Source organism: Thunnus thynnus, chromosome 1, assembly GCF_963924715.1.
Source record: "Thunnus thynnus chromosome 1, fThuThy2.1, whole genome shotgun sequence".
In the NCBI taxonomy this organism is placed as follows: domain Eukaryota; kingdom Metazoa; phylum Chordata; class Actinopteri; order Scombriformes; family Scombridae; genus Thunnus; species Thunnus thynnus.
In genome coordinates this window covers 5958988-5977484 of record NC_089517.1, presented here as the reverse complement: position 1 = coordinate 5977484, position 18497 = coordinate 5958988, and the positions used below count along the sequence as shown (strand labels likewise).

The following is an 18497-nucleotide window of genomic DNA, read 5'->3' as shown; positions in this document are numbered from 1 at the left end:
GATAAAGGGAGATTCAGCCGCCCTCTTCACCCCAATTATGTTTGTACTCTCTTCAAGGTCAAGTGATCATAGCTGAGTCAGAATTGTTGAATTCACTTTATATCATTTGAAAACTTGGAATTTAAATTTGCAAAACCCTCTTTGAAAAAAAACTGAATATGAACTGCAGCAAGTTACATTTATTTTACTAATGTGACTTCAAGAAAATGTCACTGCAAAGAGAAGATATGTGAATCTAAATGTGAGCCTGTTGAGTTCAAGAATGAGCAATGCTAAGAATCAAAAACGTGAGTTTATTATTGTTTGATTTAAACAGCAGTTAGAGGCCAGTATTTTGACTCAATTCATTATATGAAATCTGCATTTGCAAAGGAATTACAAATCATACTGAATTTGGATCACAGAGAGTAAATCAGTCATTAAACAGGTGTTTATTGTTTTTTGACTGTTATTGACAGTCAGCATTGTTTTGGAACAAGTCTATTCTCTACACAGGTTAAATTACTATTTTTGGAAGTGAAGTAATCTATGAATGAAGCTTAGATAAACGTTAACATTAATGACAGTTTTGAGTAATATTTGAGCAATTAATATTTGATATACATTCTGTTTCCAGTTTATTAAGGATACACTTAAATCAAACTAATGTAGTCTAATAACTCCTAATTTCAGCACAGTAATAATGTTCAGTTTTTACTGAAACTATTTGAAAGAGGTCACCATTTCATTGGTGTTTTCAATATTTTGACCACATTTATATCAATGAGGGCAGAATGTTTTGTCTCGGTATTGATCATTTGACCCACTTTAGGAATGACACTTGGTTTTGGTGTTAAGGTTTGGTCAGGGTTAAAATATTAAATTAAATTATTTATCTATAACATTCAACATTTGTGACTAAATAAGCAACAATAAAGTTAAAGCTTTGGGTGAAACAATATTTTTAGTTATCATTAATTAGGAGTTTAACCCTCATCAAGACTGTGTGGGTGTGGTATGAATTGATTTACAGCATGTGACATCACCTTTTTCCAACTGAGCCCACTTCAAACCAGTAAGAGGAGCACAGACAAAAACAGAAATTTCTCATATGAAAACCAAAACCTCTTCTAACCTTTGAAATTGTGTCTTCATGCTGGACGTCATTGCTTATAGGTTTCATGACCTTTAGGACTACTATAGGTCAAAGTTTGGGCTTTGGCGTCTAACATTTGCTGTATGTTTGAGGTTAGAGTAATCAGATGAGGTAATTTACCACCATCTAGTGGAGAAAATGTAGAACAACATCTTGTGATCTGATATTTTGGCCTTTGCCTCAAATTGGATTGGTTTGTGAAATTGAAACTAAAGTTAGGAGCATATAACAAAGAATTCAGATGTACACAGATAATCAGGGATAAGGAGGGAGAACGATGAGTATTGTCAGTTTTTATGCTTTTTTACAGTATTTTTAATATGATCTGGATGTGAGTGTGACAGGTAAGAACAATACTGGAAAAATTATAAATGTATGATGAACTGTTTTAGACTTTAGACAGAAATATTGTGATGGTACTGATATTTTCTATTTGGTTCATGCTGAAGATATGAATATATTTCCAACATTTGTCTCATAGTTTGAGATTAATGATTTAAAAATTATTTATTCACCTTCCTTACTTTACTCAGGTAGAATCAGCACCAACTTTTCTGTTTGAAAAGAAGTTTCAGAACTGGTCAGACAGCTTGGATGAGGTTGACTGAAGTGTACTTTATGTACTAATAATACAAATAAGCAAAAGTCAACAATATCATATGAATACAAAGATACACTTGGTTTCATCAAGCTCGCTGTTAAAAAGCAGGTGTTTCAGTGTTTTGTATACTTGATGTGTGTGTGACTTCTGATACGGGTGATCACATCCACTGTGGTTTAATGGAGTCCTTACCATGACAAATCATTCAGGCTTGTTTCTGTAAAGGTGAACACTCTACTATGAGTGTGTCTGAGGAGACAGAGGACGGGGTCTTTACCTCTAAAGCCGATCTGTCTGGGCAATATGACAGCCAGACTGAAGCTATGGGGTAAGATAAACATCTTTCTGATTGTCAATTACTGTTCACTATCTCAGAGTTCAACTCTGAAATCAGCTTCTACGGTTTTTGTTGTGTTAAAGCCCAGTGAAGCAGAAGAGACCAGACTCATCTGTACCCAGCTGTGTGTCCATGACAAGCGACCAGTCTAAACGTGAACCCATTGAGTTCAAGCAGGGAGCGCAGATTGTGGAGCCAAGGTGAGAATTTAAAGCACATGAGTGTGTTATTATATGAGTCTGCTGACCTGCAGTTAGAGGTTGAGAGATTACAGCAGAGCTAAAATATGAATTTTGACATTTGCTTTTATTAAATTTTGATTCATGTCGTGGAATTTGAATGTTGATTGTTTATGTTGTGTTGAAGCCAAGTGAGTCAGAAGACACCAGACTCACCTGTACCAAGCTGTGTGTCCATGAAAAGTGACCAGTCTAAACGTGAACCCATTGAGTTCAAGGATGGAGGGCAGATTGTAGAGCCAAGGTGAGAATTTAAAGCAAATAAGTATATTATTGTATAAACCCCAATGACATTTGCTTTAATGCAATTTTTATTCATAACCTTGATGATTGTTTATGTTGTGTTGAAGCCCAGTGAAGCAGGACAGACCAGACTCACCTGTACCAAGCTGTCTCTCCATGAAAAGTGACAAGTCTAGACATGAACCCATTGAATTCAAGGAGAGAGGACAAATTGCTGAGCCAAAGTAAGAATTTAAAGGGTTTTTATTATTAGTCATTGTAGGAATCTGTTGACCTGCACTTAGAGAGCAAGAGATCACAGCTGAACTCAAGTCAGAAATTAGATTAGGTTCATAGTTTTTCAAGTCTGTCCTAAAACAACAGTGAGGTGCCCAAACAAACATTAACACATATTTTTCATGCTGTAGTCATTCCTCCTGTTCATACTAGCAATGCAGAGATCCCTTCATAATGCACTTACAATTAAAGTGATGGGGGTCGAAATCCAGTCTTCCATCTAGTTTCCATCCTGGTATTATTAGCTGTGATTGCAGCGTTTTATACCATTGACCATAACATTTTAATTGAAAGGCTTGAGAAGTGGGTAATATTTTGCCCCCTGAAGTGTACAAAATATTAGGAACCCCTTTCAATATAATGCACTCCAGTACACCACCACCACCCACTACGACCTCAATAATAAACAGAAAGTAGAATTGTCACCCTTCAGACAATGTCAACAAAAACTGAAAATGTAGAAGCTTCATAAAAGCAGAATTTATGGCAAAGCTGTTGTACTGGATTGCATTTGATTGCACAGGTGTACCTAATAAAGTGCGCATGTATGTACATATATGAGTGTATGTTTTTGGTGTGTTTAGGCTTTTATCTGTCAAAGTTACAGTATTTTTAGTGACCGGTCCGAAAGTGAACACCAAGTTCAAGGTTTGGCTTTGGGTAAGATTTAAAAACATGAGAGCTTAGAGCAGAAGTATATTTTATCTAACTCATGTGACTTCAAGGAAATGAACTGCCTGGAAAAAGAAATGCCAGTCATTCATTAAACAGGTGTGTATGTTTTTGGATGGCACTTACTGGCACGTACCTGTTGGACAACATTTTACTGAAACTGGTCTATTCTCTAAGCTGCTATTTTTGGGAAGGAAATTAATCTGTAAAAGTGTAATTATAAAGCATAATTAAGACTTTGCCTGATTGTAACAACTGACCAGCTGGTGACTCCCTGTATGGAGTTTGCATATTCTTCCTGTACCTGCGTGGTTTTCCTTCCACAACGTTGTTACTCTAAAGTGCTGTAGTTGTGAACTGGGCTCAGCTCCAACTACCTCAAACGATAAGCAGGTATACCGTAAAAAATGGATGGATTCATTATGACAATGAGATGTTATTTCTCAGTGCAGTTAGAATGAAGGTGGCAATTATTCTAAACTGAAATCAGTGACTTCGAAAATGTCTACTAAACTCATTTTCCCCTCAAGACATCACATTCACATCATCATAGTCTGTGTGTATACTAATCTGTTTACACAAAGTCAAATTATGGGGACTCATCTTGTATTTGGAGAAAAAAGGACAGGTTCACGACTTTTCAAGTCTGTGTTAAAACAACAGTCAGGTGTCCATATGAACAGTGAAAGAGGTTTTCCTTGCTGTAATTATTCCTCCTGTTCACACTGGCTATTAAAAGATCCCCTTCAAATGTGCTTTGTAAATGATGGAGGCCAAAATCCACAGTGTGTCCACACACAAAATGAGTCACCATAATTTGACTGTGTTTTTAAAAGTTTACCTGAAGCTTATATGAGGCTTCAGCAGTCTAAGTTAGTCATATCAAGTGGATATCTGCCACATTTTTAGCATCAAATTCCCTCTTTGGGTTTCCTCGGACAGTGTTTCCCTGTTGAGCTGCGGTGGAAGAATGATAACAAAAAGAGGGACTTTTGCACTAAAAAGACTGTGACGTTGAAAGATATCTACTTGATTTTACTCATTTGGAGCTTCAGATAAACCTTTAAATACATTTTTGCACTGAAGGAGGATTTTTTTTTGTGGATTTTAGCCCCCATCACTCATTATGAAGGGATCTTCTAATGGTCAGTGTGAACAGGAGGAATGATTACAGCAAGAAAAACATGTTTCAAAGGTCATTTAATCATTTGACTGTTGTTTTAAGACAGACTTGAAAAATTGTGAACGAGTCCTCTAAAACTTGGTAAAACATTGGCATGTAACAATTACAGTTAAAGTAAGGTTAAGCCTCCAGGGAAGGATGATGTAAGTCAATTAAATGTTCTCATACCATAGTGAGTACGTTGTTTTTACGTATTGTGGGGACCCACCTCTCTTTTGGAGAGAAAAAGCAAGTCTTAAATGACTTCACATTTTCTGGGTCCACAGACATCACCGAAAGAGGTCCGAAGTTCTCAGTGGTCGGCCTGCCTGGAAGCATCAAACAAACTTGGACTCAATATTCATGGTATGTAAAGTACACCAGCGCTTTTTACATCATACAGTGCAAACAATTAATTTGTATGTGCATTAGTGAAAATGAATGTTGTTTATTTCTGTCTGAATTTATTACAGATTTAAACACACTCAAAATTAACATTGTAAAAATTCTAAGACAACTGAACTTTCTGCATTAGTCTTGGAAATGTTTTCCTCTTTCTCAAACCCTCTGGAAAGCACCTCTCATTCAAACCTGTTTGCTCACAACTTGATGTCACATGATGTCGGTTACTGTACATGTATTTGCTGAGCTGCAGGTGATACACTTTATGTAATAGTCGAGACATCAACTGCAAGTGTCACGCAAGGAGGCAGGTGTAATGTGCAGTCTTTAACAGCTGATAAACAACAGTGGTTCCCCCACTTTACTTGATTATGACCAAACTGGTCCAAACTGGTCATAATCAAGTAAACTGGGGGAACCACTTATTGTTTGCTAGGATAATCACATTACACCTTTGATAAAGTGGTTCCGTCTTTGATTCACCTCAACCAAATAAGATTTGTTAAAGGTATAAAAGGTTCCTCAAACAACATGAGAAGGCTCTTTCATGCAATGTCCAAAGCTGCTACCCTTCAGCATCCAACGGTAATGTTATCCCTGAATGCTGAAAAAGCATTTAATAGAATACAATATTTATGCTATTCTATTGTATTCCTTCCTTTTCAGCTATCTAGGTCTACTATAAAAAGGAGCTTAGTTTCACCAATTATTTTCATTTCAGCATTAGAACGTCCAAACCCCCTAAACTAACGAGAAAACATTATATAAATCATAAAAAAAATTCTATCATTTTTTTCTCTATCATTTTAATCAAAGTCTAAATACCACATTGTGCTTTTCTAGCTGCTTGAAGAGAACATCATGACTTTTGTGAAGAATGAGCTGAAGAAGTTCAAGAAAGTTCTGAGTCCAGAATGCTCAGAGAGGTTGAGAGGAGGTGATGAAGTCATGGGTGGTGAAGAAGAAGAGCAGAGCAGCAGCAAAAGAGAAGCCTTTCTGAAGATCGTTCTGCATTTCCTGAGGAAAATAAAGCAGGAGCAGCTGGCTGACTCTCTGCAGAGCAGTAAGATATCTTTAAGAACTATATATGAACTCCAGATTTTAACTACTTTAATTAGTCTGATGTCTGAATAATTTGATCAAAATATGAAGTTGTTAACGTGGGGTCAAATTCCTGAATTACCTTCATTTGAAGTAAGATTTGTCATGAACACTACTCTTTAGTGTTCATTAAAAGTCATTACTTCAGATTAAGGCAATCAAGATGTATTTGCGGTGAGCAGAACCAGAGGGTTGAGAAATGTATACATTCATCAGGTCAACATCCACTGACTGATTTTATCGTTTGTTTCCTCAGAAACTCTGACTGTGGTTTGCCAACATAAACTAAAGTCTAACCTGAAGAAGAAGTTTCAGTGTTTGTTTGAACGGACTGCCAACGCAGGAAACCCAACATTTCTGAAGCAGGTCTACACAGAGCTCTACATCACAGAGGGAGGAAGTAGAGAAATCAATGATCAACATGAAGTCAGACAGATAGAAGCAGCATCACGAAAACCATTAAATTCAGAAACAACAATCAGATGTGAGGATATGTTTAAACCTGTACCTGGAAGAGATGAACCAGTCAGAACCGTGATGACAAAGGGAGTGGCTGGCATTGGGAAAACAGTCTTAACACAGAAGTTCATCCTGGACTGGGTTGAAGACAAAGCCAACCACAATATACAGTTTATCTTTCCATTCACTTTCCGAGAGCTGAATTTACTGAAAGAGAAAAGCTTCAGCTTGGTGGAACTTCTGCATCACCTCTTTACTGAAACCAAAGAAGCAGGAATCTGCAGGTTTGAAGATTTCCAGGTTGTGTTCATCTTTGACGGTCTGGATGAGTGTCGACTTCCTCTGGACTTCCACAACAATGAGATTGTGACTGATGTTACAGAGTCCACCTCAGTGGATGTCTTGCTGACAAACCTCATCAGGGGAAAACTGCTTCCCACTGCTCACCTGTGGATAACCACACGACCTGCAGCAGCCAGTCAGATCCCTCCTGAGTGTGTTGGCGTGGTGACAGAGGTGAGAGGATTCACTGATCCGCAGAAGGAGGGGTACTTCAGGAAGAGATTCAGAGATGAGGAGCAGGCCAGCAGCATCATCTCCCGCATTGAGACATCACGAAGCCTCCACATCATGTGCCACATCCCAGTCTTCTGCTGGGTCATTGCTACAGTTCTGGAGGATATGCTTAAAATCACAGACAGAGCAGAGCTGCCCAAGACCCTGACTGAGATGTACATCCACTTCCTGGTGGTTCAGACCAAACAGGGAAATGTAAAGTATCACAGCAGAGCTGCAACATATTTAGTCTGGAACAAAAAGACCAAGAAGATGATTCTTGCTCTGGGAAAACTGGCTTTTGTCCAGCTGGAGAAAGGAAACCTGATCTTCTATGAAGAAGACCTTAAAGAGTGTGGTGTTGACATAAAAGCCGCTTCAGTCTACTCAGGACTATTGACACAGTTCTTCAAAGATGAGCGTGGGCTGAGCCAGGACAAGGTATTTTGCTTTGTCCATCTGAGTGTTCAGGAGTTTCTGGCAGCACTCTATGTCTTTCAGACATTCATCGATACTGGTGTCGATCTACTGAAAAGAAGCTTGGCCTCTAAATGTAAACATCTCTATCAGAGTGCTGTTGACAAGGCTCTACAGAGTCCAAATGGACACCTAGACCTGTTTGTCCGCTTCCTCCTGGGCCTTTCAATGGAGACCAATCAGATTCTCCTACTAGGCCTGCTGAAAAAGACAGAAAATAAACCACAGGTCAAAGAGATGCTTGTGCAATACATCAAGAAGAAGATAAAGGACAGTCCCTCTCCAGAGAGAAGCATCAATCTTTTCCATTGTCTGAATGAGCTGAATGACCATTCTTTGGTAGAGGAGATCCAACAGTACCTGAGATCAGGAAATCTCCCTGATAACAAACTCTCTCCTTCTCAGTGGTCAGCACTCGTCTTCATCTTACTGTCATCACAAAAAGATCTAGACGTGTTTGACCTGAGGAAATTCTCTGCTTCAGAGGAGGGTCTTCTGAGGCTGCTGCCAGTGGTCAAAGCCTCCAAAACATCTCTGTAGGTGTACAGATAACTGGAGGCATTAAATATGTTCATTATGATCATTTCTATGTTAGAGAACAAGGAAACATTTCACATTCAAACTTATTTCTTCTTCTTCAGGCTGAGTGGCTGTAAGCTTACATGGAGAAGCTGTGAAGCTTTGGCCTCAGTTTTCACCTCCAAGAACTCTAATCTGAGAGAGGTGGATCTGAGCAACAATGACCTGAAGGATACAGGAGTAAAGCTGCTCTCGGCTGGACTTGGAAGTCCATGCTGTACATTAAAGATTCTCAGGTCCATATTTGTTTAATAGATTTCATTTAAATAGATTAATAACAAGTTGCAACCACTCACATTGTTCAAGGATATCTGACCTCTTTGGGGTTCTGATCTCTGGATATCAAGGATATGAAGGAGAGGATATTTCATAATTTCCTCTCCTTTTTGGTAATGGTGATAAAACCAAAAATACCACAAAGGATTTATGACAACTGAGCAAAATGAGGGTAAGACAGAGAATGTAATTGACAGATTTTTGTAGTCATGTGCAGTGTTGTACTTTACTGTTGTGGTAAAGAGTCAGTCTTTCTGACAGTGCCAGAAATTTAGGACCAAATTCACACATTCTGACTGCTGCTACAACCCACATCTCCAAACAAACCAATCAGAATGTGGCATGAAATGACTCAAACTGATCTGACAGTCTGTGATCGAGATTTTATTACCGATGTCTCTCACAGTGTGACATGCAATAAATTTAAGATGATCGCTGTTGTCGCACAGTCTAAAGTCGCCTTTAATACCTTCCCAACATTTCATCGAGGTATAAGGTGATAGCTTGCTTGGAATAGTAAATTATGTCTGTTTTCTCCACAAAAAATGTGCACATCTAATGGAAGGAACAAGAAAAAACATTTATGACATTTGCAGCAGCTAAAACCAGTTGTGCACGGTCATCTTGTTTCAATAAAGTTACTTGGAATTGTCAGTGCACAATAGTGGCTGGGGGATCCATGCTTACGTTCAGTGTGAGCATCACGTTGTGGCCCGTCAATTGATCGGTACGTTGTGAGCATGAAAGTTGCCATGTAGAAAGTGTGAGTTAACACAACATACAAGATTAATAAAACCACACAGTGTCTGTCTAACCTAATGGGTGATGCACTTTGAGGTGTGAATAGAGGTTTGATGTCTTACCCTCCTTTGCCACAATTTTCTTGCAGAAAATAGTGTACACAGCTTCATCTGTCCCAACGGCTACCTGCCTGCACCTTCATTTGCCTATATCAAGACCTCTGGTGGCAAGTGTTGTGCACCACAATACCTCACGTTAATAGAGCATCTCTGTGTCAGTTTAATAGAAAAAGGAGCACATGTTTTTGACGGTATTGAAAATAATACCTTCAGGATTTCTAAATACCATTGAATACCTTAACATTGTGATACTGCCCAGGCTTATCTTTCAATATAATGTTTACTAATGCAAATGTAACTCCAACATGACACTTTTGTCTATGTGTTCAAAGGTTGTCAGGCTGTCTGGTCACAAAGGAAGGCTGTGCTTCTCTGGCTGTAGCTCTGAGCTTCAACCCTTCCCATTTGAGAGAGCTGGATCTAAGTTTCAATCACCCAGGAGACACAGGAGTGAAGCTGCTGTCTGCTGGACTCAAGGACCCACACTGGAAACTGGACACTCTCAAGTAAAGTAGATTATATTATTGTACCGATACATTATACATTACGTCTGTGTTGATATGTCTGTTCACTGACACTTCTCTACCTCTTTCACAGCTTTGACAATCATGGAGAGTGTCGGTTGAAACCATCTCCATTTAGGTGTAAGTTGTTTTCTAATGTCAAGGTTATACACTGTAACTCTAGTTCTATAAAGACATGCAGAGCCCTCTAATAGTCCTGAATTGGGTTATGATTTCAGTGTGGTTGCAATGCCCACAGTGTTAACATGGATGTGTGATCTCATTGATACTATATCATATCCTACTGTATCTAGGGGTGTAACAGTACCCAAAAGCAAAAGATGCACAGAAGACAACATTTTTATAATTTATTTTGAAATATGTAATGCTTGCTCATTGGCCATAGGTTTCACTGTAAGAATTGCGGCCATATGTACCAAAAACTTCAACACATCAATGAATTGTAAAACAAGGCCTGTATTTCACTGTCTGTGTGAAGAGTGAAAGAGGGGGATGCGTTAATGACTCCTTATGTCCACAAGATCCAACTGTGTCGTCTTCTGGCTGCACTCTGGCTTACTTGCTTGTTTTAATGTCCACTGGAAACATCTCAGAAGCGAACTGTCTATTCTTCAGTAGCCACATACAGTATCTAATATAGTTCAGAGTTGTTTTGCCAGTATTTTTCGTGTTTCACAAGCATGTTGAATACTTGTTTGCAAAAATTCAACAAATATACATGTTTTTGCTTTAATAGCACACTGGATAAAAAGTTAAGAGATCATCAAAGTTTTTAGAGTTCGTCCTGAGGGGAACATGAATGTGTATGCCATATTTCATGGCAATCTATCAAATACTTGTTGAGACATTTTAGTTTGGACCAAAGTGAATAAACACCAATAAATGAACTACTGGCAAACAGAAAAGGTGTATTAGATTATAAACCACTTGTTGTTTTTGTTTTCTCCATCAGATGCTTGTGAGGTTTCACTGGACCCAAACACAGCCCACAGAAATCTCATTCTGTCTGAAGACAACAAAGCAGTGATGGTGGGAAAAGAGAAGCAGCCATATCCTGATCATCCAGAGAGATTTGATGAGTGGAAACAGCTCCTGTGTAGTGATGGTCTGAATGGATGCTGTTACTGGGAGGTACGGTGGAGAGGAAGGGTTAATATCGGAGTGACATACCGAGGAATCAAGAGGAGAGGAGACAGTGATGCCTGCTGTTTTGGATGGAATGATCAGTCCTGGAGTCTGTTCTGCTCTGACAAGGGTTACAGTGCCTGGCACAATTACACAGCAACAGACATATCTACACCCCCGCCCTCTGACTCTAACAGAGTCGCAGTTTATCTGGACTGGCCTGCAGGCACTCTGTCCTTCTACAGTCTCCCTTCCACAGTCTCTTCTATCAAACACATCCACCTCCACACCTTCCACTCCACATTCACCGAACCCCTCTACCCTGCATTTGGGTTTGAACGAACGCTGGAGTTTGGGTCTGACTGTAAATTGTTACCATCGTCTGTTTATCTGTCACCAATCTAAGAATCAATGTAGCCTCCCATGTACAACAGTGGGTTTGCTAAAATATGTATAACAAGATTTATTTCCCTTTTTTCATCTTCTATACATTTTTAATGATGTTTCACCACAAAAAATGGGCTTACTTTTTTAATGTATCAAAATGTAAGAAATAAGCCATTAATTACCTTATTAAAAACTGTTATATATGCAGTTATGCGACAGCTAAGATGATGACAGTGAGGGTCAGTCTATGGTGGATAACAACTGATTTGTACATGTTGTGTTTACAGTTGTTCCAAACAGCTATACTTTAGCTGATATTGTCTCATTAATATGCATTTAAATATACCCATAGTATCAAAAAATCTTTATGCAGGCTGTTGTATGGACTGTGGAACTGAAGCATCTGTCAGAGCAAGTGAGGTGAAAGATTTATCTCTGTAATAGAGTGCAAAGAAATTCTGACACACATCAGCTCTCAACATGGACTAGGAACGATATACCTCACCCTGACAAAAGAACTGCAGACTGTACAGTGAAAGCTGCTTGGTGTCAGGCTTTCAGTGAAAAGAGGAAGCTAGCTGCCCCACAGCGAATGCATGTGCAAAGAAAAACTAATGTGGCAATGAGTAAGCTCAAGAGGCATCTCGAAACAAAACACCACTGTGGCAAAGAGATTGAATACTAAAGGTTTGTTCGGACGAAAGCGAAGCAAATTTTTGCCTTGTGTCATTTATGCAACTTTATCTGGACTGTAACAGCCAACGTGCCAACTGTACATTAGCTAGCAATGGACACACTAACCGTATCTGTGGGAGTGTGTCTGTGCATTTGTGTGGCAGCTGAGACTCAAAAGGAACTCCAGTTCTTCATGTTTTTTTCCCTCTAGCCTTTCCCCTTTGTCCTCTTGTCTCTGTATGTTTATGAGGCAGATTCATAACAGTTACAGACAAAGTCTTAGCTCAATTTGAAACATTTTCAACTTGTATGGTCTTTGCAAATGTACAATGTAAGCCAATTTAATATTTATTGTTTAGTTTAAGTTCAATATTTATCTGCAAATCTGAGCATCGCCATATCCTGAAACTGCTGTCTGCTGCTGCCTTTTTCTCAGAGTGATTAAATAACAGGCCTACATTAATTCACTCTATATTGATATTAGTTCATGTTCTCTATTCTATGTTATGTATGGAGGGGGTGTCATGAAAAATAAAATCACTGTGAAGGGGGGCTATGGTTTAAAAGAATTGGGAATCACTAGTGTAGAGAAGTACTCATAGTGAAAACCTATTGTATGGCTTATGGTGTGCAGGATCACCAACACACACACACACACACACACACACACACGCGCACACATTACTCAGCATGTGAGTGTTTGATTATGAACACATCATATTCTCAAACTTTATCTTCATTCTAACTTAACCTCCTCCCTCATAGTGGGAAGCTGAATGAGAATATACATTTTCAGGGTCCTTAGAGGGGATATAGCATGCTTTTTGTGATTTTCTGTTACTTTTACACTGTTATGATGTCGAATGTCTATGTTCAACATGGTCAAAGGTCCAAAACCCAAGGTGAACGTATGTAAAAATGCTTAAATGCTAAAAGTCCGAAAGTTACCTCTACTTCCTCCTCATGAGGACATCAGATTGTTCGAGCATGGCCACAAACAGCGGTCTGTTCTGTAGCCTTTGTTGCTAAGGTTGTTCCATGGGTTGTTTGCGTTGTCCACTCACATATTTCAGATCAGATTTTGGTACAAAATTAAAACAAAGTAAACAAAGTATTTGACAACTTTATATTTTAAATAAAGAACGAGACAAAAGTGAAAATTGAATATTATTGTTTGTTTACATAACAGCTTAACGAAGCTGGCTAATCAGAACAGAGTGGGCTCATTGGGAGGGGGGCCTTAAAGAGACAGGAGTTAAAATGGCCTGCTTCAGACAGAGGCTGAACTGAGGGGCTGTATAAAGGGCCAGTATAAGATAAATAAGGAGTCTTTTGAACTGTAAATCATGCAAAGACATTCCAGTAGAGCCCAGAATAAAAATATTATGGAGCCCACCCTGGGGTCAGCTGAAAAAAAAAAGACCCCTGTGAAAATGTGTACTTTCAGTTTAGAAATCTGTGTGCATGGTGTATAAACTGTGCTCACCAATTTATAATCTGTGTCCTTGAATTATGAACCCATGCCAACAGATTTGTGAACTGTAAAACTTTTTTTTTTCTCAGCTGACCCCAGGGGGGCTCTGTAAAATATAGACCTGGAAATGTGCATTGTATGTCTCCTTTAAAATGATGCATTGCTGTGAGTTGTTTGGACTAGAATTAATATATGGAATAATATATTTCTCTTTGAACCACCACTGTATATGTTTGTGTTGTCCTTGAACAGTAATGTGCTAATTAATGACAACATACAGTCAAATCTAACAACATTGGGTTTTATTGGGATATGGGCACATTCTCCAATTTATATCTGGAAATCACAAAATTATTTAGCTGTAGTATCTCAAACAAAAACTCCTGACAACTGGTCATTAATTCATTGTTAATGCACTAGTTCCAAAAAGCATCACCTACATCAACAAATCTTCAATTAAGTCTTAAGTCTTGTTGATGTTCTGCTCTTCGTCTCCATTGTTGTTGTTGTTTTCATGACAGTTGCAGATATTTACTTTACTGTGTCCAGAATCACATATAAAGGTGATCTAACTTCTTTTTAGTTGTGATTTTCCTTTAACTAAAGTGCTTTATACTGTTTTGGCCAGTAGAGAGCAGGATATGCTCATTTTTGCTATAATATTTTGAGGGCATCAACAAAGCTGTTGTTTCACAGGGAATCTGTTAAATTAACTCAGGTCATCTAAAGAAATAAAGAATAAAGTATAGGACAATTTTACCAACTTCAAATTTAGTATCTTCCTGTTATAACAACAGATTTTTGTTCACATCAGAACGAGACAATATATCACATGTACATGAGTTACACTTGTTTCCTATATATTTTCTGAGTATACAGAAATATATAAAGTACTACAATGCTTATACTCTGATTCAGGTAGCGATCATTACTGAATACTACAAAGATTGAACACTAAACATTCATAGATGTAAGAGTTTATGTTCACATCAAAAAGTATTAATGAACATGACAAATCTCGTCTATATGATCGACATACATACAGTATAATAGAAGGGCTGGGTACTGAACTTTTATACTTTCATGGCACCAACCAAATTGCTTCGATACTATTGAGTATTGAAAAATGACTTGACATTCAGTACCAAATTTCGAAACCTAAGGAGTGCGCAGGTGAGTGGTGGTGCATACTGCAGTTGCAGCAAATAACACCGACCTGACCCACGGTGATGGGCCAGCGTTGTTGTGGAAGTGTCCGATTCCCCCCATGTTGCTCCGGTGATGCTAACCCCTACAGCAACCCCTGTTCGCACTGTTAGCTCTGTTAGCACTGTTAGCCGCCTCCATTACAGCTCGGCCACTTCCGTGTTTACATGTGATGTCGGAGGTTGGAGTCAAGTACATGCTATCCTGACTAGCCTGGAAGATGGTGACCAAAACACAGTGGAGCAGCATTCTAGGCAAAACACGGAGTGTGTACAGCATCATAAGTTAGAGGCGTGTGCCTCGCCTAGCCCCGAAAACAAATTTTTCAAGCTGTCCTCCACAACCGGCTCACCGGGGGACAAAGCAAGGGATCCTTGCAGCGAAAGTATCGTTCAGGAACCGGTATTGAAGTCAAGTCAAGGTATCGGTACTGGTACTGGTTATGAAAGTTTTTGAACGATACCCAGCCCTATATAATAGCTTACAAAGCCTACAATGTTGTTGTTATTTTAAGCTCATTCAGCTCACTTTAAGTCAGATTCTCTGCTCAGACTCATTCACAAATCACACATCAACAAGTGGCTGAACAACCAATAAATTAGCTGCAACAATTAGTTGATTAATCAATTAGTTGATCAAAAGAAAATTAATCAGCAACTATTTGGATAATTGATTAATAGTTTCAGTCATTTTTCAAGCAAAAATGCCAAACATTTGTTCGTTCCAGCTTCTCATATATGAGAGTCTGCTGTTTTTCTAAGACTGGGTTGCACCAACAAAGATTAATTTAATCTAAGATTAGTTCTAATCAGAGTTGAGCAAAACTAGGTTTAAACTGAGTAAATCCAGATTTAAAATTAAGCAGAACTCTGTCGCACAATTGAAAACTAATCTCCATTTAGCAAATTCAAGTTTATTGATTTAAACCAAAATGAAATAAAGTTTAATCAGTATGTAGATACTTGCTTACCCAAATTAAATAAATAAATAAGGCTAAATAAATTTTTAAAAAAAGTAAATTTGCATGCTGTCTGGATCTAGTAAGTAAAAAAGAGGGAGGGCGGACCGTTACAATCGTTAACTTTCAACTGCTCTGTATTAACGCTCTATATGCTATATAAACGCTCTGTATAAACATTACATTGTTTGCTAACTAGCTAAAAAGTTACTCATGATGGCTCTAGAGAGAAGCTCTAATTTCTCCTCCTTTAAGAAAAACTGTAGAATCCAGCAGCTGGTTGCCCTGATAGAGAAAGCCAGATGTACTGGTTCTTCAGACTTGCTATTACCCTAGATACCCTGCCGACAATTCGGCAGAGAGTGGAGTTGTGTTGGCCAAATAGGTCCCCACCCACCCTCTGGAAACATCCGGTGACATAAAATCTCAAAATCTCTCTCTTAAGGGTCATGAGGATTTGGAGCATTGAAGGTACAGCTGCATTTCTTTCACTGTCGTGTTTGATGGTTGGTCCAATTTTCCTCCTCAGCTCCATAACAGTTTTCTTGCTGAACTGGTATTTTGAAAAAAATTCAGCAGCATCATAAATCTCAGTTGGGTTGAGTCTGTCCCTTAATTTTCTACGAGGAACTGGATTATTTTGCTCAATCCATCTCAAAAAGGCAGCCATTTTAAAAGTTAAACTTCCTCAAGTGTTAGTTTAAAGTTAATACTGGATCACATTTTAAATTTGAATTGAACGTTTTGGTGCAACAGAATAAAATTTAATCTAGGTTTAGAGTAAAAACTCAACTGATGTTTAAAGAGAGATTTAAATTGAATCTTTTTTAATTTTCTCAGGAGTTGGTAGAGAGCAAAAACAGAGCTCAAAGAGAGTGAATGTTGGACTTATATTCGCCAGATGGATAGAAACATGCCTCCAAATGGATGATAATGTGGTTCTGTAACTACTGGATGTGGAAATAAGCTTAAGTTTGCCAAAAAGTTCAATATAATAACTAACGAGGTGATGATATGTCAATGTTGTGTTCACAACTTGTTTCTGCTGCCCCCAAGTGGCCAAAAAAATCAGTTAATGCAGGTTTAACTGGTAACTGTTTAATTAAAGGATGCCAACTTCACCTTTCTTCCTTTTGGTAGAAATTGGTTAAGCTGCTATATCATGTTTGACTACACACTGGCTGACAGTTAGCAACTGTTAAAACCCAGAGATGTGCTGTTTCACACATTTAAGGAATCTCAATGAAAAATTGGTAGGTATACCCGCAACAATTAAATAAGTGTCTATTATTTGACAATCTTCTTTGTCAAATAATAGACACTACATTTTATGGGGGCTGCAGAGGGCTCCAGGCTTGCTACAGGGGCAATGGCCCCCTCTGCCCCACCCACTGCTCCCTTATTGATTCTACTTGTCCTTTTATGTGTTATGAGACGCACCCTAAATATCACAGTGATGTGTGAGAAGTTAGTTGTCAAAACATATACAACATGATATTAAATTTAGTATTCATTTTATGGATGAGAAACTGAAAGATTAGTAATATCTATCTAATAATAAACAAGTAACTACCCACCAGCAGTATTTGTCTGTTTTCACAGTTGTTTGTCAGTGGTGGAAAGTAACTAAGTACATTTACTCAAGCACTGTACTTCAGTACGATTTTGAGGTACTTGTACTTTACTTGAGTATTTCCATTTGATGCTACTTTATACTTCCACTCCACTACATTTCAGAGGGAAATATTGTACTTTCTACTCCGCTACATTTATTTGACAGCTTTAGTTACTTTTCAGATGAAGATTTGACACAATGGATAATATAACAAGCTTTTAAAATACAACACATTGTTAAAGATGAAACCAGTGGTTTCCAACCTTTTCGGCTTTTGGCGTCTTACAAAAAGCAGGGTGTAGTCAGGGTCATATTTCAGATGTCTATGAGTTGTTAACAGCTCCACCAAATGGTGATTTTTCCCTCTAAACTTCTCATATGGTTTCATTTCAATAAATGTTCAAATGATCCGATATTTCATGTAAAATCAAATATTAGAGAAAAAGTCAAAAAGCTGAAAACAGATTTGTGTATCAGAACTTTGTTTTTTTCTTCTTTCCTCTCCCATTAATCATCTCACCACCCCTCAGATTTATCTGGCGACCCTTTGGAGGGGCTCGACCCTTAGGTTGGGATCCACTGGACTAAACTAGCTAACTGTATATAAAGTAGTTGAAACTAGCTCCACCTCCAGCAGCTACAACAGTAACATGCTGCTCTAACACTGATGCTTCATTAATAATCTAATTATATTATTAACAGTGGAAACCGCTTATAGTGATCATGGTTACAGTGATCAACCGCTTATATGGATCAAAAAGCTCAGGAAAGAATCATTCCTACACAAATGCTGTTTAAATAATTTGCTTATAGTGATCAAGTAGTCCACTTACAGTGTTCATTTTGGGTCTTTTCATATATGAAAATATATGGACACATTTTTTAAAACTACGGTAATTCTGTTTTTCTGCCATGATACATGTATGATATGCAATTAGCGGCTGCGGCACCATTATCAGGAGTTGCAGCACACGTCCGCAGTACATCAAGTACGGGAAATTAAACACAGACATCCTTTTGTTTGCCAAAAGGTCATGCACAGACAAAGAAATGAACAGTATGTTATCCTACATGACGTACTGTGTTTTAGATTTGGGAAGGGTAGAGCTAACTAAAGTCTACTGTCAGCATCAATCATAGATAAAGAGCATATGAAAAT

General features: G+C 38.3%; 1 protein-coding gene across 1 annotated transcript; it reads left to right on the top strand.

The window, feature by feature from the left end:
- Positions 1-1975: 1975 nt before the first annotated feature.
- LOC137188883 (protein NLRC3-like) lies at positions 1976-12441 on the top strand. The gene is given in 10 exon segments (XM_067598468.1): positions 1976-2064; positions 2157-2273; positions 2440-2556; positions 2663-2779; positions 4953-5031; positions 5911-6130; positions 6425-8474; positions 9707-9880; positions 9972-10018; positions 10851-12441. Coding segments are annotated over 10 exon segments (3588 nt in total). The 3' UTR covers positions 11429-12441.
- The last annotated feature ends 6056 nt before the right edge of the window (positions 12442-18497 follow it).